Source organism: Protopterus annectens, chromosome 5.part0 (genome assembly GCF_019279795.1).
Source record: "Protopterus annectens isolate FY-2018-M chromosome 5.part0, PAN1.0, whole genome shotgun sequence".
Lineage (NCBI taxonomy): Eukaryota > Metazoa > Chordata > Ceratodontiformes > Protopteridae > Protopterus > Protopterus annectens.
The window spans coordinates 625,055,819-625,079,246 of record NC_056735.1 but is presented as its reverse complement, the minus strand read 5'-3'; the positions used below and the strand labels follow the sequence as shown (position 1 = coordinate 625,079,246).

Genomic DNA, 23,428 nt, shown 5'->3' with positions numbered 1-23,428 from the left:
CTGCTTTACTATATGATACAAAGTTTATATCTTAAATTGTTTTATACAAATACTGTTAAGAACAAAAATTATTTTACTTATTGATACATTTAATGTTGTTCTACACATTAATGATATAAAGTGGGGTATATGCTTTCCAGTTCATCCACAAGTTTAGCAAAGTCAACAAAAGTCCAGTCATTCTCAGCCAAGTTTTCTTCACAAAGCTATATTTTATAAATGTGATTGATGTATTATAATCTCACATTTATTCACTGATTTCAGTAATGCTGGTCTTCTTCCTGTTCATCTCCTTCTCTCAACACCAGACTCTAGTTCAAGTTTATGGTACTCCTGATTCTATCTGGTCAATTCCTGTGATTTTTTTTCTGTGCCTCAAGCATTTTCCTTTGGAACGCTGGAAAAGGTTTGACTGACAAAGTCTCTGTATGAGCTTTATTATCAGAACAATGAGGAACTCTTCTGTTTCGTGAATTACTTTTTGTGTTGGATAAAGTTTTGTATTTCCTGCTTAGCCTGTTCTGCATTAAATAAACATCTTTGATCCTCTAGGAAAATACTCTAAAGATAGCTGGATATAACAACTTGAATTTCACACCTGCTTCTCAACATTCCCTTTGGTTTTCTTCTGTCTAGTTTACAGTGAGTAATCATTTTACACAAACACTCTGCTGTCTTTAATTTTTAATATGTTCCCTTCTGCCACAATTTTGTCAGAATCAACTCTTTCTGCTTGTATGATTGCATCTTTACTAATACAGGTCTTGGCTGTTTTCTCATGGCCAGGTTTAGATCATACACTCAATGTGCCCTTTCAATTGGCAAATCCTGCTTTGGAATACCAGTCCAGTTGCTTATTTGTGCTTTTATAGAATTCATAGGTTCATAGGTAGGTGCTAGGCTTTTGGCCCTAGGGCCTATATAAGCCTAGCCAAAGGTACCCTGGCTTTCACCACCCAAGAAAATTATCTTCCTGTGCTACTGTCGAGCAGAGCCACAGAAGTGATCCCCGGGGTGAATTTCCTATCTCCCATCCAATCATCAAGATTTTTCTTGAACAGTGTTAATGAGGAGCTTTGTTTGATATAGATAGGTAGTTTGTTCCAGAGTACGGGAAGTCTCTGGGACAGGAATCTATCCCTCCAGCATGTTCTGTTTATTGTGGTAACGAGGTTTAGGTCCCTAGAGCGTGTAGCTCATAATTAATACAGTCTGTTCCTTCCGGTTTGTGTGGTACAGCAGAAACTCTCAAGTTCTGTTTGCATGTTCTATCTTCTAACACTTCCATTTTTTGAAACAGATCTTCTTGAGAATTTCCAAACTCTGCTAGACTTTTAGTCATTTCACGCTCTGATTTTTTTTTCATTTTTATCTGTTCATCTGAATAGCTTGTTAAAGCTTCTTCTATTTTTTCCAGCCTTTTGTCATTTGAGTTGATGTCATTTCAAACCATGCCCCCTCTCACCCGGACATCAATCCTGCTTATGTACCTCTCTGTACTTGCCTCCCATAGTAGAAAAAAGGTATTGTTGTAGCCCAAAGGTCCAAAGCAGGAAACCGGCAATAATGTATAAAACAAACAGGATAGGACCACCACAATAAATATAATAAAAAGTAACCATTTTATTCTTCTTCAAACAAAGAGATGAGTGCTTTTGCATGCTAACAAGGCACACTTCTTCAGATCTTACAAGAAACAATTAATTCTGCTTCATATATATATATATATATATATATATATATATATATATATATATATATATATATATATATATACACACTTTCAGCACCTTCATCAGAAACACTTGAGGCAATCAGTCAATTAACAAATCCTATTATACTCTAGATGCAACTTCACTTGAATGGTAGTGAATGAATTTAAAGTGAATTTATACTAACAAAAGAACAACTATTACATCACATCTTATAACTGGGCTTACGTTTGACTGCCATAAAGCTATATAATTAAACATTTCATCACATAAAGTATAAAATATAACTATACATCAATCACAAAATGTATATGTAAAAATAAAATATAAAATAAGGAAATATGAAAAGTATAAAAATATATTAATATAGAATATACAAAGTAAAATATGTGGCTGTATGCACTTGCCTCCTATCATAAACACCTTAATATTTCACATTCATACCCAACCTACACTTCTCCTATACTCCACAAGGAACCCTCCCTGCCCTTCTTAATTTGCCCCTTTCTCTTTAACTCTTCCTTCACACAACTCATCAAAATAAAAATTTTCTCTGTCTCTACCACATCTTTCAAGTCTAAACACAAACCCACTGGCTTCTACCTTTCTGCAAATAAACCTACACCTTTTTCTAACAATGCACTATCATCTGGTGGCATTCACTCCAACCCAGGTCCATCTAGCCCAACCACAACAAACACCTGTCTCAATAAACATCTCTCTATCTTTGCTATAAATATACAAAGTGTACCTAATAAAGTTACAGAACTACACTCCTGGATCACCCACCAATCACCACACATCCTGGCCCTATCTGTAACTTGGGTAAAACCACATATTTCTAATAATGAAATACTACCCTCCCCACTACAACATATGTGTGGCCAAGACAAAACCACCAAAAAAGGCGAAGGTGTCAGTTATGTATTCTGAACACCTCAACCTATCCCCTCTGCTGTTATCTTTGCCTAACTTTCAACCAGCTGAACTACTACTTCTAAACTGTCACCTCAACCCCCATAAGAAATTCGCCATTGCATGTATCTATATCCCACCAGGAAACAATGTTCCCATCCTCAAATCTATTCTAGCATGGATTTCTATTAATATCCCTTATGAGACCTTACTACTAGGTGACATAAATATCGACTGGCAAAAACTATCCTCTACCTCTCCCTCCCTTCCAATCAACCTACATGGCTTCCATCAACTTATCACAACTCCTACCCGCTTCAACAACAATACCCAAGGTAGCACCTTAGACTGGATTCTTACCTCTGACTTCACCCGGTGTCATAACCCCAGAGCCCTGCCCAACTCCCTAAGTGACCACCTCCCTATCCAAATCCAGTGTTACTCTTCCCAAATACCTAAATTCCACCATTTTAGAGAGTGTCGCAAGCTTTCTTCTTTCAATCCTTAAATCTTCAATAACAGGCTTACTTCCATAAACTGGGGCTTCCTTAAGTACCTCCCTCCTAATGAAGCTGTTCTACACTTTAATCACATTTTTCTTGATATACTTGACTCTTTAGTTCCTCTAAAAATGTGATAATCAAAGCCAACTACTCACCTTGGCTCACCAAAAACACCCTTTCTCTCATGAGAGAAAGAGACAAGAACTGGAAAAAATGGCTAAAAACGCAATTGGCAATTTTCCTACAAAAATATAAAGATCTATGAACTCTAACAAAAACAGTAATTAACAAAGACAAGAAAACTTACTTTTATAATCGCCATTACTCCCAAAAGTCTAACCCCAAACAATTCTGGCATACCATCAATAAAATCTTAAGTCCAAGTGAACCTACCACCCCAACCCCCCTACCCTAATAATTCTCCCTTAGAAACTGCCACCTTACTAAATACCGACTTCATCAAATCTATTTAAAAACTTACCCAACCCTCCCAAAGCCATAACCACCCTCACACCACTCACTACACATGCAACACAGCCCCTTTCTCTCTTAACCTCATCTCCACAGCCTACTTCAAGTCACTTCTGCTAATACTGAAACCTTGTTCTACCTCTACCAATAACCTCCCTCCCCTCTTTCTTAAACTCTCAGCTCATTCCATAGCCTATCCTGTCTCTGTCCTAGTAAATAGATCTATCCAAGAATCTACTGTACCCAACATATGGAAATCTTTCTACACCATTCTACTTCACAAAGGAGGTAACTCCACTGAGCCCAGACCCATTGCCATCCTATCTCCTCTATCCAGAATCATCGAAAAATGTATTCACAGTCAGTTTTTAACTCACCTTTTAATGAAAATCTTCTGAACCCCACTCAACATGGCTTTAGGTCACACCACAGCACCTCCTGTCCTTCACTCACACTGTTGCTGAAGCCAGGGACAAAAACCTCCTCGCCTCTTTCTCAACCTCTCTAAAGTTTTGATACTGTCTCCCATTCCAAGCTACTTACTAAGCTTACTGACCTTAATCTCTCCCCCTCTACTATTTAGTGGTTTTCAAGCTATCTGTCAAATAGGCTTCAGTCTGTCTGATGGCAGTCTGCTTGCCCCCCTTTCCTACCTATCCAAACTGGTGTCCCTCAAGGCTCAGTCCTTGGCCACCTCCTATTTAACATCTTCACCAATCATCTTTACTCTTCCTGCAACACCTCCATCCTCATCCAGAACACCGATGACTCTAGTCTTATCTCTTGTGCCGATAACATCTCTAAACTTCTTTCTATCACCCAAAACTCCTTCTCATCCATGGAAAAATGACTCACAGAGCATCAACTTATACTCAATTCCATAAAAACTAAGCCTCTACTATTTCTCCCCAAAACTCTGAACCACCTTAAATCTACTTTACTATTTCTTCGCTAGATAATACCCTCATCAAAGCTAAGCATCACACTAAGTTAACTGGGTACAATAATCAATGACCTACTCAAATTTGACATTTATATCCAACACTGTATCAAAAAAACTAACCAGAAACTGGGTCTTCTCTACAGGAATAAGAAATTTCTTGCTCCCAACTCCAAACCCATCCTTGTCCAAGCCTACCTCCTTGCATGTCCCTTCTATGCCTCCTGTACCCTAACTCACTTCCAGTCAAACCTTCCCTCCAAACAAGAAAAAGATTACATTAACATAGCTAGATTGACCAGTAACCAACCTTATAAATCCCATCATTGCCTTGCCCTGAAACAGCTTTAATGGCTGGAATTCCCCCAGCTCTTACTACTTGCCCAGCTGCAGCTGACAAACTCCCTACTCAACAAACTACTAGCCTACCCATCACTGTCTACCTTAGTATCCCCTTATACCCCAACCCAGTCTCTTCGTTCTTCTGACCAGCACCTTCTAGACATCTATAAACCCAACAAGACTTATGTTAAACTCCTCTATAAACACTCTGTGTCCCTTGTGTGGAGTAGGCTACCACCTTACATTTGTAGCATCACTAGTTCCAGCTGCTTTAAACTGAAGTCCAGCATTACTTTCTGAGCTCAAAAGCCTGCCCATGGCTTTAAGCTTAATGCCAAAAAATGTGTCATCATCCCCTTTGGGAAAAACTCAGTAACCACTAATTACCACATTGATGGGAGCCCACTGAACACTGAAGGCGTTATAAGATATCTGGGAACACAGGTTGACAGCAACCTCTGCTTCGACCACCACATTGCCACTGTGGTCAGAATGTCCTTCTATGTGGCACATCTCAATACCAAGGGTTTTGCATCCAGGAAGAAAGAGATCATCATCTCTCTCTACTCTTCCCTCATTAGGTCAGTCATTGAGTATAATGCCCCATTTGGCATGTACCTCACTAGACACATGCAACAGCTGGAAAGGCCACAAAACTACCTCATGAAGAGGATCCTAGGCCTTAAACACATGTCCTACATGGGCATACTCAAAAAACCCCAGCTATTCTCTGTCTGATATCATATACTAAGAGGCGATCTCTGCTTGACTTGCAAAGCCATGTCTGACCCAGCTCTGTTAGAAATGCTACATCTAAAGAAATCCCAATCCCTCCGCACCACATGCTCCAGAGACCTCAACCTCATTACCACAATCAACAGAACATGCTAGAGGGACAGGTTCATAACCCAGAGACTGCCCATGCTCTGGAATAAACTTCCTATACATGTCAAGCAGAGCACCGCACTGGCCCTCTTTAAGAGAAATCTTGATGAGTGGATGGGAAATAGAAAGTTCACCCGGGGGATCACTCCAGTTGTTTTACTTGATAGAGGCACTGGGAACTAGCGTCAGGCGGCACAGTGCTAGGATGCTTCTATAGGCTACGTTTGTAAAGGCTCCAGGGCCATTAGTCTACTACACACCTATGAACCTATATGCATTTTCCTTTCTTTTTCTTTTCACTACATGTCCGCATCTAATAATTCAATGACTAATCTGCTCACTAGACAATGCTACATTATGCTGCTTGGGAAAGATATGTCATTATTGGTACTACTTATGTGTACTAGTTGTATTTGCTTCAGTTTTTTATTTTTATTAGTTATTTGTTTCACCTGATTACTGCATATGTTAATTTTTGTTTATGTTGTATTGCTGCACTGTTTTTCTTGGGTTTTGTATATTGCCTACTATGTTATTTTTTTATGTTTGTATTGCTGGAGCTTTTCTCCTCGGGTCCCGGTTAACAAATGTCAAATAAATAAATAAATGTACTGCTTCCATGTTTTATTTATTTTAATCACCTCTGAGTACATTTCATTTATTTTTTACAGTAAATTACTGGAAGCCATCTCTTGCATCAAAGCTGAAGCTTGGACTTTTTGCTGAACAGCTGCAGGATTCTTCCTAGTCACTGTTTTCTCTTTACCGTTTCTAGTTGATTTTCAATCAGGTTCTCTAAATTTCCTCTTTTTCTGCCATCTGGACAAAGCATTTACTAGCCAGTAATTGAGCTTTGCTCAAGTTGGTAGAATTACTAGTTGTTATTTCTCAGTTTCTTTTTTCACACTGGGAGAGCTGAAATTAATCTGTTGATCAGTTTGCAGCCATCTTGGAAATCTTTGCATGTCCTTTTGCTTAACATTTTTCTGTATGATGAACATATTTTACATAAATACTGTTGTTTTATTTGTGTCTAAATTTGTATGCCCACATATGTATGTTTGATGATGACACTCGAATTGAGTATTTGGAAATCCTTAACAGTTTTTTTTTATATTCACTTTTAGTACTATGGTGAGTTTGGTGATATAATCAAAGAAACCCTGAGCAGGACCAGACAAAATGACAAACTCCAGAGTGCCAGAACACTGATTATTTGCTTGCAACAGGTAGGACTGTAAATGCAATGTTGCACAGTGGTCTTAAAGTTGATTAAATAGCAGTCTCTGGATTTAGCTTTGGTAGAAGTTTAACATTTTCTGTGCAAAGTAAAAGACATTTCCTGATGCTATGGGATACATTTCTGGTGAAGTGTTTGCTGTTGTTTGCTACATATGCAATGTCTTTGATTTGTATTTGGTAGACTGACTGTCCTTAATGATTGGTTGACCCATGTAGTTTAGTTGAACATGGCCTGAAAAACATTATAATGTGGGCTCACCACACACAAGGCAGAGGATGGAGATTAAGTGGAGTGCCTGTCAAGTGATAGGTGCAAGAATGACATGGTCCAAAATGGAACAGGTAGTGGTAATCAAAACTGACCGTAGGGACCCCCAGAATAGATGGCATTCCTATAGAAGTTTGGAAGATAGGAGGGGAAAAACTGATAAAGATCTGTAAGGTTTTGTTTAGCAATAGTTTAAGAGGAGGAGGAGGAGGAGAAGCACCAACATCCTGGAAGAAAGCAGTGATGGCTGTAATACCTAAAGAGGGCAAAGACCTATCAGATCCAGCTTTATACCAGGGCCATTTCAAACCTAAACCAGGACTATAAAGTGTTTGTCTATAATGGTTAAAAGAATGGCAAAATTGATAGATATGTATCAATGTGGTTTTGTGGAGGGGAGGCAAGCATTTGATAACATTGACAGAACACCGATGATCCAGAGGGAAGCAGAATGTTAGAAAATACCACTGTTGTTGGTGGGACTTGGTGCAGGGAAAGCATTTGACAGAGTAAGCTGGGACTTTATGAGCAGAGCAATGGAAGCATTTGCATTCCCTGAATAAATTATAAGGTTGATTAGGAGGCTATATGAGGGATCGGAGATGAAAATTGCAGTGGGTGGGATCCTGTCTGATAATCTCAGTTTGAGCAGAGTTACCAGGCAGGGGTTATTTAGAACCAGTGGAAAAGAAAATAAGGGACTCTGAAATTCAAGAGTATAATTGGTATGGTAGTCAAGAAAAGCTGGCTCTGTTTGCAGATGACATTATTTTATACCAGACAAAACCAGAAATGGACATTGCAGTGCTATTGGACATATTGAGACAGTTTTAAATCTTTTTGGGATACAAAATTAGTGAAGCTAAAACAAAGGCAATAGTGGTAAATTATGTACCCACATATGAATTGGTTCAGCAATATCCTTACTTATGGGGACATGATAAAATTAAGTATGTAGGAGTTTGGATAAAATATTATTCCAGTATGGCAGCTAAGGATATGTGGAGAAAGACTAAACAAAAGATGAGAAAGTGGAAGCTCTGTTATATGGATATTGATAGTAAGATACAAGCAGTTAAAATGTTTAGTCCTTTTAGCCTTGTACACAGGTCAAGCATATTTTTATCAACCAGAGGAGACATTGCGGATAGCAGTTAATAAAGAGCTGAATGATTTTATCTGGGAGGGGAAGACTGCAAGAGTCAAAGCAACACAGTTAAGGCTCCTATCCATACCACAAGCAGAAAACTATAATTCAAAGTGGAAAGAGATGATAATGAAACGGGGGGAAGCTCAAGAAACAAGGAGAGACTGGGATTTTAGATGCAGACCTTTAAGGAGAATGACAATAATCATGCAAAATATTATATTCATAAAGTAGCAGAAAATATTCTAATAACTAAGCCAACACAGAAATGGAGAAAGGAGATTAGGCCAATGGGTATGACTGCAATTGGGGATATAGACTATAAGTAAGAGCAGGCTGGAATTTATTGGAGAAAACTGGCACAGGAACCAAGGTATTGAGAGCAAATAACTAGAGAGGAAAAGGTAATAGAATGGGAAGATGCCAAGAACTTATTTGGACTGCAGGTTAAATATTGCCTTCCCTATCAAGGATTGATATCAGAGTATAGGCAAAGAGAAAGAAATAGTGGGGTCCTAAACAAAAGACCAGCACTGGTAGAGTTTTTACTAGAATCTAGAACAGAAATTGCCAGTAAGAAAGGAATAACTAGAACATATAAAATATTGCATGATAACTATAAGAATCAGTCAGAGGAGGTTAAAAAGGATTGAGAAGAGAGATTGGATAAGCAATAAACAAAGAAACAATGGGGATATGTGTATGTCTCCCAAATATGCAACAAACTCTAGAAGATTTACAATCTTTGCTTGGAAGTGTTTACATAGGTATATGTATACCCCAGGTAGACGCTAAAGAATTTTTCCCAGGTAGACAGCAAATGTTGGAGGTATGATGGGGAAGAAAGAGGTAAGTGAGAACATATTTTCTGGGAGTATAATGAGTTGGCAGACTTTAAAGATTCCCTGCAGACTCCTCTGTTGGAGATGCTGGGTGAGCAAATTGATGTAACTGTGGAAATGATTTTTTTGAGCTATGATACAGAATGAGAATTGCCTAACATATTAAGGCTTTGCTGAGTCAAATTACGATGGCTGCCAAAAAAAAAGCAATTAGTAGAAAATGGAAATCAAAGTCTAAACCAACTTTACTAGAAGTAGCAAAGATAGTAACAGAAATCCAAGAAACCATAATGCACCACTGCAGAAGTACGACCCAGTTTATTATCCAGAGACACAGACAACACAAAAAATACAATGCACGTTAAGCGCTTTTGTCTGTGTAAATCACAGTCTACCTCAGAACAATGAAACATGCATTACTGTTCATTCATATACCAATTGACCAATCCAAACCTACAGCCTTGAATGCAATTAAGCAACTATTTAATATAAATTCAAAAACAAAACCCACGAAACTGCAGACACCCCAGCAGAAGAAAGAAAATGACAAACAGGTCCAAAATATGCTACTGAGGTATGGCTCCAGAGTCAAAGAAAAAACTAAGTATATAAAAGCTCTCCACAGTACTGCCTTTATTCAAGCACAAGCGCTTTCACACATAGCTTCATCAGGTGCATACAATACAATGAAAAACACACCCTTAAATACCAACAAAACAGAACACATAACCTTAGCTTATATGTGTTTATAGACATAACACTCTTGTTTAATACAAATTACTATCTAACAAAAAATTTATTAAAACTCATAATACAGTATATATTCAAGTGTATACTGTAATATATAAAAATAAAAACAGCTAAAACTACCTATTAAAACCTCTCTTGGACAATATTGGTTTAATGGGAACAAATTCATTAAGCCCATGACCAAAATTCGCTCTCAATAACACTATCCATCTAGCCTCTACCTCTTCAGTTCTAGCTCTGATGTCTCCTCCCCTAATAGTCTCATATAACCTGGACAAGACTTTAAAACAAAAATGGTGTTCATTCCCCATACTACTAACATGCTTCGCTAGGGCATTGGTACTAGTGCCTTTCTTAATATGGTAGATATGTTCCCTCATTCTTTCTTTCAAGGTACGGTCTGTCTTTCCAACATAGAAATGATTGCAAACAACGCAATTAGCCAAATACACCACATGGAGACTCTCACAGGTGGCTTGTACCTTAATGTCAAATAGCTTGCCAGTATCTGGGTGCTTAAAAAACAGGCTGTCATCTGTAAACTTACAATATCCACATTTTCCACAAGGTTTTGTTCCATAAATAGTTATGTCACTGGAGGGCTCTCTCAACTTACAAAGTCTCCTTTTTAAATTCTTTTTATTCCTAAAGGTGAACTGGGGCTTTGAACCTACAATACCTGAAATAGTTGGATCTGATATTAACATTTCCCAATGTCTATTAATAATATCAGTGTAAGTCTTAACATCTCTAGAGTAAGGAATACAAACTTTCAATCTATTGTCACTTTTCTTAGGGGATCTAACATTATTTACAGAAAAATAGGGTTTAGCCTTCGTAGACCTTAACTGCCTAACAGTCTTTTCATTCTTAAAAATCATATTAGAATCATAACCCCTTTGAAATAGTTCAAAGCCAGTCATAGTCATCCTCCTTTCATATTCTACTTCATCTGCACTCAACCTAGCATATTTTGGACCTGTTTATTTAATATAAATGATGGTATTATTTAAATTAAAATATTAATATTAAATATTAAATTATTTAAACTTAAACTTAAATTTAAATTTAAACTTATTTAAACTTAAAAAATGCCTTAAACCAAGAGTTCAAAATAAGATTTTACAAGTACCACAAACAAATAAATTAAAAGACATAACAGAGGGTCCAAAACTGATTTAAAAAACCTAAACCAACTGTAAAGTTTAATTACAAAATATTGCCCAGCCAGAAAAAAAAAATATTTTTTGTTTTATCAAATCTAGTCATTGTTTGTCCTCAGAATGTCCTAAAATCATCCCATAAAATTCACTAATCAATAAATAATCTATTTTTATTTAGTTTTAACTTACAGACTAAATCTAAATAAAAGATTCCTTATATTACAAATGGTGATGAACTTTTATAATTTAGCAGCCCTAATCTTCAGGACACTATTAATACTATTGTTTTCATTCAGTCCCGGGGGGTTTGTTGCATCCAACCTTAATTGCCAGTATAACTCCCAATATTCCAATCTGGCTTCCCACTGTCCCCTGCTGGGGTCTTGCACGACTTAGTCCAATGCAAAAAGTTGTATTTACTGTTCTGGCAATCCCTATAGTGTCTACACAGTGCATTTGTGTCCTTACCATGGGTTACATCATACAGGTGCTCATACACCCGCTTTCTTATAGTTCTGTCAGTTTTCCTACATAAAAACCTGAACAGGCCTCATATTTAACCAAGTATACTACTCCTCTACTATTACAGTTAAAATACCCTTTAGATTTGAGGTATATACCCCCATCCCCTAAAGACATCTCTCCTGAATCAGCCATAAACTTACCACTGATTACAGAAGCCAGATTTAGAAGTCCCATCAACCCTATTCATAATACTATGATTCTTCCTAATGTTGCCATGTTTCTCAAACATCTCTTTGAAATTCCTGTCTCTTCTCCTAATAAACAGAGGAATTTCAGAAATAACCTTATTAAATTCCAAATTTATTGTTAAAACACCCCAGTGTTTTTTAATAATATTTTCCACTTCACAAGAAAAGGGAGAAAGTGTGTGTACAAAGGCTAAATCATAGGAACCATCACTAGCAGGCCGAATAATATGTCCATTATGTCCTGTTACCAAAAGGTGATAGCACTTTAGCTCTCTTTCCTTAACCACCTCCTGAATCAAATGGTCAATTAACTTAACTGGATAACATCTTTGTATAAATAATTATTTTATAAACCTAATTTCCTCTTCAAAAACCTCAGGGATCAGTGGTCATCCTGGAGGCCGTAATCAATTGTCCCTTTACAATACCCCTTTTCTGATAATAGGGGGTGTTCACTATTATAGTGCAAATAGGAGTTTGAAAATTTGTCCTTTCAGAAAAATCTTGGAATGAAGCCTGTTCTCTGTCAAAGTTTTATATATACTCACATCCAAATAATTTACTGCTTCAATGGAATACGAATAGGTAAACCTCAAAAAGGTGGTACTATCTTCTATGAACCTAAAAAACTCTAATAGTTGTTCTTTTGAACCTTTCCAAAAAAGACAGATGTCATCCAAGAATCTTGTATAATATGCTATATTACAAACCATTCTGAAGGAAACACTTTTCTCAATAATATAGGACCATATTCACAAATGTGGGGGCACAACAAGCCCCCATTGCTCACCCTGAATCTGCTTGTAATATTCACCATTAAAATAAATAAAAGTTGTACTTAAGAATAGTTTTCATAAATTCCATAATTAAGTTCACTTCGTTATTCTTTAAATAATTACAATCTATCAAGATGTTATCAAACCATTCCAAACCTTCCAGGTGTGGAAAACTAGAAACTAGATCAGTAACATCAATATTTAAAAAAAATTAAATCCCTCTTAAATAAATCACTTGTTACTTTTCTTAAAAAAATCCTAAGAATCTTTAGATATATGATTAATAGTTGCGGCAAATTTCTTTAAATGATGATCTATATCGATGGCTAAAGGTTCTGTTTTAGGCCCTGCTCCTGCTACAATGGGGCGGAACTATATTTTTATAGTCAACTCCTCGTTGGTCCGATCTGACCATAAGCTAATCACCCTTGATATCCACGTCCCGCCCCCACCCCCCATTAAGGAAACCATGGTAAACAATTTCTCCAAAACCAACTTCATGCTTCTTAAGACAGAAGTGGTGAACTTCATGACACCCATGCAGATGGACAATACAGTTACAACTACTGAACCGTACACAAATGCACTCTATAAGCACTTACACGAGTGCATGGATTGTGCTATCCCAAACAGAACCAAGACGCTATCCTCCAAAAAAAGGAAACCAATCTGGTGGTCCCCTGCCATAAACAAACTGTACAACAGAAGGAAGAAACTGTTGCAAAAGAGAGTAAAATCTCATGAGTGGAGGAGCTTCCCTGGTCAGCCTCAGTAAGAAGATGAGATCCCTTATAAGATCCTCTAAAGCTAGCTACGAAAACAAAATTGTGACTAATTCTAAGGACAACCACAAAGCATTCTATAGCTATGTCAAGAATCTCAATGGCAACACCCATATCTGCTCTGAATAACAGCACAAAGGCACAAAAATTACAGAACCAACTGATATTGCCAACATCCTGGCAGATAGGTTCAGTGCTAACTTTACCCCCCCCCCCTCACCCCCTAAAGGGCCCATATCTATACAGGAAGAATGCAGAGTCCCTGTAATCACAACTATGCAGGTAAAAGCTGCACTCTCTAAAGCCAAAAACACAGCATCCATGGGACTGTACAACATCCCAGGCTACGTTTTTCACAAACTTCAGAACAAACTGGCTCCCCACTTAAGCACCATGTTCAATAATAACCTTGCATCAGGCTTTGTGCTCACTGAATGGCGCACAGCAACAGTTATCCCACTCCATAAAGGGGGAGCCACCACTGATCCCGGGAACTGTCGACCGATTAGCCTGACGAGCCTGGTCTGCAAGGCCATGGAACGTATCATCATGGAACTCATAAACAAAGACATTGGTAACCTCCAAACTCTGGATCCCACCCAGTTCGGGTTTGTGAAAAGCAGATCATGCCTCCTGAACCTGATCAACTTCTTTGAGGCAGTCACCAAAGCCGTAGATGAGGGTAAGGTGGTTCACACAGCCTATCTTGGCCTTGCCAAGGCTTTCGACACCATCCCCCATTCTGGAATTATATCTAAACTCACTAAACTAGGTATAAATCCCTACGTCACAAGATAGGTTGCCAACTGGCTCACTGACAGAACCCACAATGTAAAAGTTGCAGACTCCAACTCTGACCTCAAAGCAGTGACAAGTGGAGTACCACAGGGTTCTGTCCTGGGACCGCTCCTATTTGGTATCTACTTCTCTGAAGAACAGGCTAACACACAAGGACTCTGGCTAATGAAGTTCGTAGATGACTGCAAATTAGCAGCCATAGTCAAGTCCCCAAATTATGTGGCCATCCTACAGAAGGGCCTCACTGAGACAGATGCCTGGTGCTCAGAGCCATGGCCTCATCTCAATGCCAAAAAGTGCAGTGTCATCCCCTTTCTTAAAAACTCTGTACCCATAAACTACCACATAGGCAGCAATCTACTTAACACCGAATGTGTGATAAGAGACCTTGGAACCCAGGTGGAAAGTAGTCTCTCCTTTGATAGTCACATCGCCATACTAGTCAGGAAGTCCTTCTATGTGGCACACCTCATCATAAAATGGTTCTCATCCAGGAAAAAAGAGGTCATTATTCCCCTCTACTCGACACTCATTAGACCCATTATAGAGTACAATGCCCCTTTTGGAATGTACCTCACAAGACATCTGCAGCAGCTGGAAAGGCCACAGAAGTACCTCACAAAGAGGATTACTGGCCTCAAACGTATGCCCTACACTGACCGCCTCAAAAAACTCCAGCTTTACTCCATAGTATATCACCTACTCCGAGGTGATCTCTGCCTAACAAGTAAAGCTGTGTCAAACCGAGAGCTGTTGGACATGCTATACGTAAAGAAATCCCAGTCCCTCCGAGCTAGACGCTCTAGGGACCTAAACCTTGTCACCACAATAAGCAGGACATGCTGGAGGGATAGATCCCTGTCCCAGAGACTTCCCATACTCTGGGACAGGCTACCCATCTAGTTCAAGCAAAGTTCTTCATTAGCACTCTTCAAGAAAAATCTTGATGAGTGGATGGGAAATAGGAAATACACCCTGGGGATCACTCCTGTGTCTCTGCTCGACAATGGCACAGAAAAATAACTTTCTTGGGTGGCGTAAGGCAGGGAACCTTGTTGGCTAGGCTTACGTAGGCCCTTGGGCCGATAGCCTAGTACCTACCTATGAATATATATATATATATATATATATATATATTTTTTTTTTTTTTTTTTTTTTTTTTTTTTTTTTGTGAATCTTGGGTATACCATAAATCTGATGGAATACGCTGGTTCTCCACCACCAAAAACTCAAGTAGCATCTTATCAATAGTTCCTTGAAAAAAATGGTCCTTAATAAAAAAATAAATTTTCAAATAAGCAATTGCTATTTCATTCTTTGACACTAAATTGTATTTAAGTTCATTTAAAATGTTGTACATATTTGAGTCATAGTCTATAGTATCCATAATCACTACCCCCCCCCCCCTTATCTGGTTTCATGAGTCGATAACCCTTCTGAGTCAATTCCTGCACCAGTTCCTTCTCTTCATCAGATACATTACTGTAACCTTTCTTATTTAGTGGTTTTATCTTCCTTATCTCCCTTTGCATTAACTCCTCAAATAATTTCAAAACGGGGTGCAGTGATGAATTTAAGATACTTTTTCTTCTCAGTTCATTACTGTTAACCTTTTTATCCTTCAACCAATGACCCAAATTTAATTTACTCAAAACTAATTTGAAATCAATCAAGGTGTCCACCGCCATCAAAAGCTTTGAGGGAATAAAGTGAAAACCTTTAATAAATAATTCAAAACATGTTTTTGTAATACTCAAATCGGTTTAGTTAAAAATATTAAAATCACCTAATCTAATCTGGATACCTGAATGGGTAATAATAATGCCATCAAATTCATTTTCAACCAAATCATTTAGTTCTGGTGATAGTCTCTGTAATGGTTCAGGGTTTGATAACTCCTTCTCTTGATAATTCCTTCCTCTTCCTCCCCTGCTTCAAGGTTATTGATTGTTGTAATCCCAATTGGTAACCTGGACATTCGGCCCCTGTTTCTGGGCTAAACTTTGCTCCTTCTCAAAGGAGGAAACCCTAAAGGGGAATCTGGGTTCTCCAAGTCTTTACCAGCACCACCTTCAGTTAATTCACCACCCTCTGTTACTCTATTACTAACAACACCGTTCACACGCGCACCCTTCGGTGGTGGATAATCTCTACCCTCTCGTTATTCATTCAAATCCTTCTGCATTTTCTTTCATTTTCTCTTAAAAACATCATTACAAAACAAATCAACTTCAGTAAATACATTTGTGTATCTAAACTTCTCCACAGTAAACATCGTCAGAAACAATTTTATTGTTTAAAGTCCTTATGACTTCCAATACCTTCTCCCTTTTGTTCTCGTAATTACGTACCATGAGCTTCATAAGCTCAATAGTAACAGAAATAAAACAACTGGAATTGTGATCTGTAGAAAAGGGTAGGAGCAAATTACATAGGAAAAAATGAGAAGTGTGTGAACAATACATGCAGAGGAGGAACACAGTTTAAAAGAAGGCAATAATTGGAACGAGCTATGTAATGGTTGACTGACAATGACTGGATGTAATTTAAGCGATACAGCTACAGTTGTGTTGGCATGGTTTGTTATGTATAATGTTTGCAATTGAGATTGTGTTGCTATGGTTTATTTTCATTTATATAAATGTAAGATTGCCTATGTCATACATGATAATTTAATAAAGATGTTTCTTGTTTAAAAAGCTGACTAAAGGGTCAGAAAGTGTCACCTGACTGTTAAAGTAGGAAATGGAATTTTGTGTAGGGGGTTGAAAAATACAGGTTAGATTTCACTGGTCCTACCGCTATGCCTTATATTGGTTCAGAAATAAGACTTCTATAATAGAGATATTCTCTGCCCCTACTTTGAAGCTTACCCTTGATATAGACCTATGGTAAGTTTGAAGATACTTAAAACACCCTCAGATTGGCTTGTATATCTGGAGATGTTGCCAGTAAAAGGTATGGTCACACAGTGTAACTTCATTTTGGAGAAACACAGTGTAACTTCATGATGGAGAGAGGGAAGCTGCCTGTTGTTTCTGAAAATGCAACTAAATACCATTCAGAGTATTTGGTCATCTTATTGACCATATTTATGTTTCTTGATATGATACCACATATCGAGTGATTGATAGGAACAGCTTGCCTGATATGAACAGAAGTGGAGAATTGTTTTTGGATTTCTGAATCAGTTATGGACTGTATTGAAATGCACTGTGTTGAAATACATGGGTATCATTAAGGGTGTTTGGTACCAGAATACCATGGGCCAAATGCTGATGATCAACTTTGTATTCCTGACAGCAGACCTGAGAGCGTGTATTCTGGGCATTTAAGTCAAGAGAGTGCTGAACTGTCATAGGATCACCACTTGGTGGTGAGTGAGGTTAGACAGCCTTACAAGCAGCTGGACAGAACTGAGAAACCCAGACATATTGTAAGCATGTCTTGGGAAGGCCTAGCCAAAGCCTTTGTGTGGGGCGTGTTCATCCTATATACCTGTTGTGGCATTCAGGTTGACCTCTAAACTCCTCAGTAGCTGAGGTGAAAACACAAATCTGTATCTGAAAGTCATCGCTTGCTATTGGTAGTAACCCTAGGACCTACTGATGCACACCAACAGTAAACAAAACCATTAGTTAAAGATGACTTCCACGTGATCCTCGGGGGGGTCTGTAGATTTGCCAGATAGGTACTGACAGACCAGGAGTGCAGCAGTTATGCTATTTACAAAAATGAAGGGTGGTGTTTGGGTCATATTTCACAAGGCCATGGAGATTAGCTTTATGGTTGTCTTGCATCCTAGGAGGGGAGGTGGAATATTGCAAAGATGGAAAAATATTGACCTTATATGAGGACATTGACAGGCAGTAGAAAGAACACTTTCAGGAACTCTGAATCCCGTGGACATGTCTTTCTCTTAGGTGGCTATGGCAGCAGCAGCTGGTGGGACTGGATTATTTTGTGAAGATGAGGTAATTACAAAGATTAAACATTTTCTTTGTGGGGAGGCTGCAGGAGTGGGTGAGATCTGTTTTGACATGCTGAAGATGTTGGACATTGTTATAATGTCATAATTTACATGCCTTTCAGTGCTGAGTAGAAGGCAGGGACAATAACTCTGGTCTGGCATACTGGAAAAGTAGTCCCTGTTTTCGAAAAGGGAGGCAGGAGAGTTTGTTTCAATCACAGGAGAATCATACTCATCAGCTTCTCTAGAGCTGGGAAGGAGACTGTTCTCTGTAGTTCAGATTCTAATTCAGGAGGAGCAGCATGGTGTCTTCTCTGGTTGTGGGACAGCAGATGTACTCTTTGTCCTTACACATGTATTGGAAAGGTTGGAGGCATTTGGCCACATACCCTGAAATGTATTGTGGGAGGTATTACAAATTTATGGGGCTCAATCACTTTTGGAGCATGCAATTCAGTCAGTGTATTTGAGGAGTAAGAGTTTTGTCCAAATTCTCCTCAGTGAGTCAGATACATTCAGGGCAAGAGTAGGACCCCCCCCCCTTAGATTGTGTCATGACTCCCCTTTCATGGGCAAAATATCAGGATACATCCATTGTCTAGAACGTATCCAGTATGTGGCTGTGACTACTGTGTTTTTGTTGTCTGCAGATACTGATGTGCTATTAATGTCAACTGATTGTGAAGTCTGGAATACGAAAAAAGCTTCCCCTGCACGGAGGCAAATGCACGGCTAATAACATAACATATTCAAAAAAGAAAAAGCCAGCAACTGTGAGCTGTAAAACTTAATTTAATGTATTATAAAGAACCACATAGACAGACTGGTTTCGGCTAAGGCATTTACCTAGCCTTCATCAGTGTAAATGTGTGTTTTACACTGATGAAGGCTAGGTAAAGGCCTTAGCCGAAACCGGTCTGTCTATGTGGTTCTTCATAATGCATTAATTTAAGTTTTACAGCTCACAGTTGCTGGCTTTTTCTTTTTCTTTTTTGAAGTCTGGAATACCCTGAAATGGTTTTGGATGTTTATTATCTTCAGATAATATGGTCTTGATAGCCTCTACTTTCTCCCAGCATTCAGCTGTGATCACTACTACTACTTGTTACTCTCACACTGTTTTGTTGTATAAATCTCAAATTGTCTTAGGGTACTTTCATGTATATTAGAAATTCAGTTGTGTTTGTGTAACAACACTATGTTAGCATTTTATTTGTGGGAGTATGCCAAGTTAAATTTAACTGTACACTCTCTATGCAAATTTCAGCTTTAAAACATGAATGTCATGAATCAGTACAAAATCCATTTTGAAGTTATATACTGCACTGGTGGACTGTTGATCTAATGTGTAAACCATTTAGGCACAGGCCGATGCAATGTTGAAGATAATTCTGTAGTTAGATGTAATGATGTTTGAGTAGAGAGTTGTAGTTGATGAGCCATTTTGGCCTGGTCATGCCTGAAAAGGGTCTTTATACTAGCACACCCATGAGGTTACAGATATAACAATAAATATGTTAGATGAACCAGTTGAAGCAGCAGCTGTACTTTAGGTATTGTTCCACCTGTGATGGTCATGCAAGAACTATGCGGTAGAATGAATCTGACACTTTACTGGTCAGTCTGTATACCCAGCCCTATCTGTCATCTTGAGATTGGATACTGACTGAAATGATGAGATGTTGTTTTGCAGGGTGCCTGGACTCAGTCTCTAACTGAGCAATCCAGGAGGATCATGGAATACATCCATTGTGAGGTGTCAGTAGAGATGATTTTGGCACACAGTGAGAATGTCCCTTGGGTACCTTCCACAGGAGGTGTCCTATGTATGGTCCACTAGAAGGAAGGTTACAGGACTGAAACAGCATTGTTGGAGAAATTATATCTCTCAGCGTTTCTTGGAATAAATGGAGATATCATAGAGTAAGCTAGACACAATTGCTGAGAATAGCAAAGTTTGGCCTGTTCTCCTCAGCTTGGTGCCACCATCATGGTCACCAAGAAAAACAGTGGAGAAAATGAATGGCAGGCTGGAAGAAAGGATGAATGGATTGAAAACAGTGATCTAATCTGTGTGAGGTACTCATTTTTGCAGTAAATCTTTGACATTATTCTTTGCTGTCAGGAGCATCATATGTGGGTAGTTACATCTGAAGGTGACATTGCTCTAGCTTTAAATTTATTAATAGTAGCTAGAGTCTTTCCTTCAGCTTATCTTTGATGAGTTACCTGCTCAAGCAAGTCTGACATTCTGATTAACACAGTCTGTACAGGTGAGAGAGGAAGAGATAGAAATACTTAACTCTTTTTTGTATATTAGAGGCACAGATGAAACCCCATGTTCCTTACCAGCAAGTCAAACAAAAGAGCTGATGATCCCTCTCTGTGGTCCTATCACACAGAATACCATCATGTTCAAGCTCAACCATACCCCCTGAGTTACATACCCTTGCAGTGGCATGGAGAAACTATCTTAGTAGCATGTATTTCAGTGGGCATGACCTCATACAATCCATAGCACTTTATTTACTGTGATCTCTGTAGCACTCCATATTTGATAAACTGTGTCATCATCCACACCTAGACCACATACAGCCTTTTTGTCCACTACTACTTAACATCCATAGCAATGGTTGGACTATCTCTCAGCTATCCAGAAATTTGCAGAATGCCCAGATTTTTCCCTTATATATTTTGGTCTGTTTCTTGTAAAATTTGTGGTTTTCTGACAACTTATTGCAGTCACTAAATGATGACAGATATTGGAGTTTCAGACTTATTGTCACACTAGTAACTTTTTCTGTTGATAAGAACAATATTTAAAACCTATCCCTGATTTGGAGTCTTTGCCCCCCCCCTTTTTTTTTTGCTTTGTTCCTGGTTCTTTAATTTATTAAGAAGTATGTCTTATGGTATCCTGACATTTTTGGGCTAGATTCCTTAACTAACTGACTTGGCAATTAATAGTAGGAAGCATAATAAATGGCAAGGTGTAAAAATAAAAATGGTACTACGATTTTTAATCTAGGATACCCTGCAGGGGAAATAATTAGTCACTTTTTGTCACCTATTTATATTTCATATTTACATTTATATATCATAACGGAGAGACCTACCTGTTGTTGAGGGCATGATTTCTGAACTGCCATGGTCTGAGACTGAAAAATATATTGCCACTGCTCATGTATAGCTTACCACACTAGAGATATTTCTAGTGGTCTGTAAGTAATTGTGAAGATGTGCAGTACTTCTCTATGTGCATTAATAGTTCCAAAACAAACCAATTTACAAAATGCATTGCATTAACTGAAACTGCAGATGGTATTGAATAAAACTGTCTCTGACATTTGCATTGAAAATTATACTTTTTTAAACACCTTTATTGAAGTATCACTTGTAACACAGCCAGATTTACATAACAGTAATCAGTTATATATCCTGTAATCTAAGAAACATTAAATAAATTATTCAATTCCTGTCTTATCTTAGACCTCATTCTGACTTCAGAACATTTTCTGCATATATTGTTCCAATAATTTCCATTTTTATATGCAGTTTACACTTACGCTTTCTAAAGATCCCACTTCCTGTTCTCTTACTTCTGTTACAGTATTCACCACTTCAGGTATAATTAGTTTAGATTTTGATTTACATTTTCTGATAATTGCATTTTTGGCAGCCACCAGAATTAAACGTAACAAGGCCTTACCCTATCTCGACAATTCAGATCCTGTATCCCAGCTAAAAAAAAAAAAATCACTTTCTTAGTTACACTCAGTTACCTACCCAGTATTCTTGACAGCTGTGGATTTTTTAAAGTCTACAAACTCATTGCACTCCCAAAACATATGTCCTAAGGGACTTCCAAGATGGCTGCACATGGAGTAACAGCTTAATTTCAGCTCTCCCAGTGTGAAAACAGAAACTCAGAAAAGAGAAAAAGTGAATTTGTCTTTTTGGGTAAACTTCAGTTTCTGGCTAGTAAGTGCACTGCCTGAATGCCAGCAAAGAAGGAACGTAGAAAACCTGAAAGAAAATTGACCACAACATTTCAGAAGAAAACAATGGCTGGGGAGAATCCTGCAGGTGTTCAGAAAAAAGCAGTTCAAGTTCCAACTTTGATACAGTATGTGACATCCAGTAATCTGTAGGAAGAATTAACTAAAATGTGCTCAGAACTGATTAAAATAAACAAAAAACACTGAAGGAATGTATCAACTCAAACACCAAAAAAGTAAAAAAATGGAAAAAAGCTGTATACTGAAATTAAGATGAACTGATGTAACTGCAAAAATGAAGAAAGGTCTGGCTCAGTGTGCTCAAGAAGAGATGTTTCAAAAAATGGTAGAATTAGAGGATAGAGCATGCAGGGAAAACCTGAGGTTTTCTGTTGTACCAGAGAAACTGGAAGAATCAGACTGCATTAAATTTATGAAAGCACAAATAAGCAACTGGATTGATATTCCACGGCAGGATTTCTTAATTAAAAGGGCACACTGTGTGCATGCTCCAAATTTGACCACAAGAAGGAATCCATGACCTCTGATAGTAAAGACAAAATCCTAACAGCAATAGGAGTTGATTCTGACAAAACTGTGGCAGAAGGACAACATGTTAAAAGTTGAATGTTTGTGGAAAATGATTGCTCACTGTGCAATAGGCAGAAGAGGAGAAGTTGTATTTCAGCAGTCAGGAAATGTCAAGAGGCAGGTGTGGGATTCAAGCTGCTGTATCCATCTAGCTTCAGAATAACTTTCCTGTTGGATTAAAGTAATTTTTTGATGAAGAATATCCTTAGGAGGAAATACAAAAGTGTGTTTAACAAAAGTGAGCTATCAAACAGAAGTGGACTCTGCTTCATATTCTTCTGATAATAAAGCTGATAGAGAAACTTTGCCAGTGAAACCTTTTCCAGTGTTCCAAAGGAAAATGCTTGAGAGACAGAGAAAAGAGAAGGAGTTCACTAAAAGAACCAGGACTATGTTGGAAATTAACCAGAGACTGGAGTTGGGAGAAGGAAATCACCAGGAAGAGAACCAATAACTCTGAAACTAATGAATAAATGTGGGATTACAAAGCATCAATCACATATATGAAGTATGACTGAACAAGAAATTCTGGAAATGTTGGATTTTTTTTTTACTTTGTTAAACTTGTAGGGCCTCCAAAGCAATGTGCCCTACTTCATGTCATTAAGGCTTTCAAGAAC

General features: G+C 38.1%; 1 protein-coding gene across 3 annotated transcripts in view; it reads left to right on the top strand.

Annotated features, from left to right (window-relative positions):
- The window catches only part of LOC122802711 (cohesin subunit SA-2-like), a 1,740,876-nt gene that overhangs the window by 1,386,799 nt on the left and 330,649 nt on the right, over positions 1 to 23,428 (top strand). For all 3 annotated transcript variants that reach the window (XM_044072465.1, XM_044072464.1, XM_044072463.1), the window contains one exon: positions 6,896 to 6,997. In XM_044072465.1, coding sequence (XP_043928400.1) covers positions 6,896 to 6,997 — 102 coding nt within the window. The remainder of the gene's footprint in view (positions 1 to 6,895; positions 6,998 to 23,428) is intronic.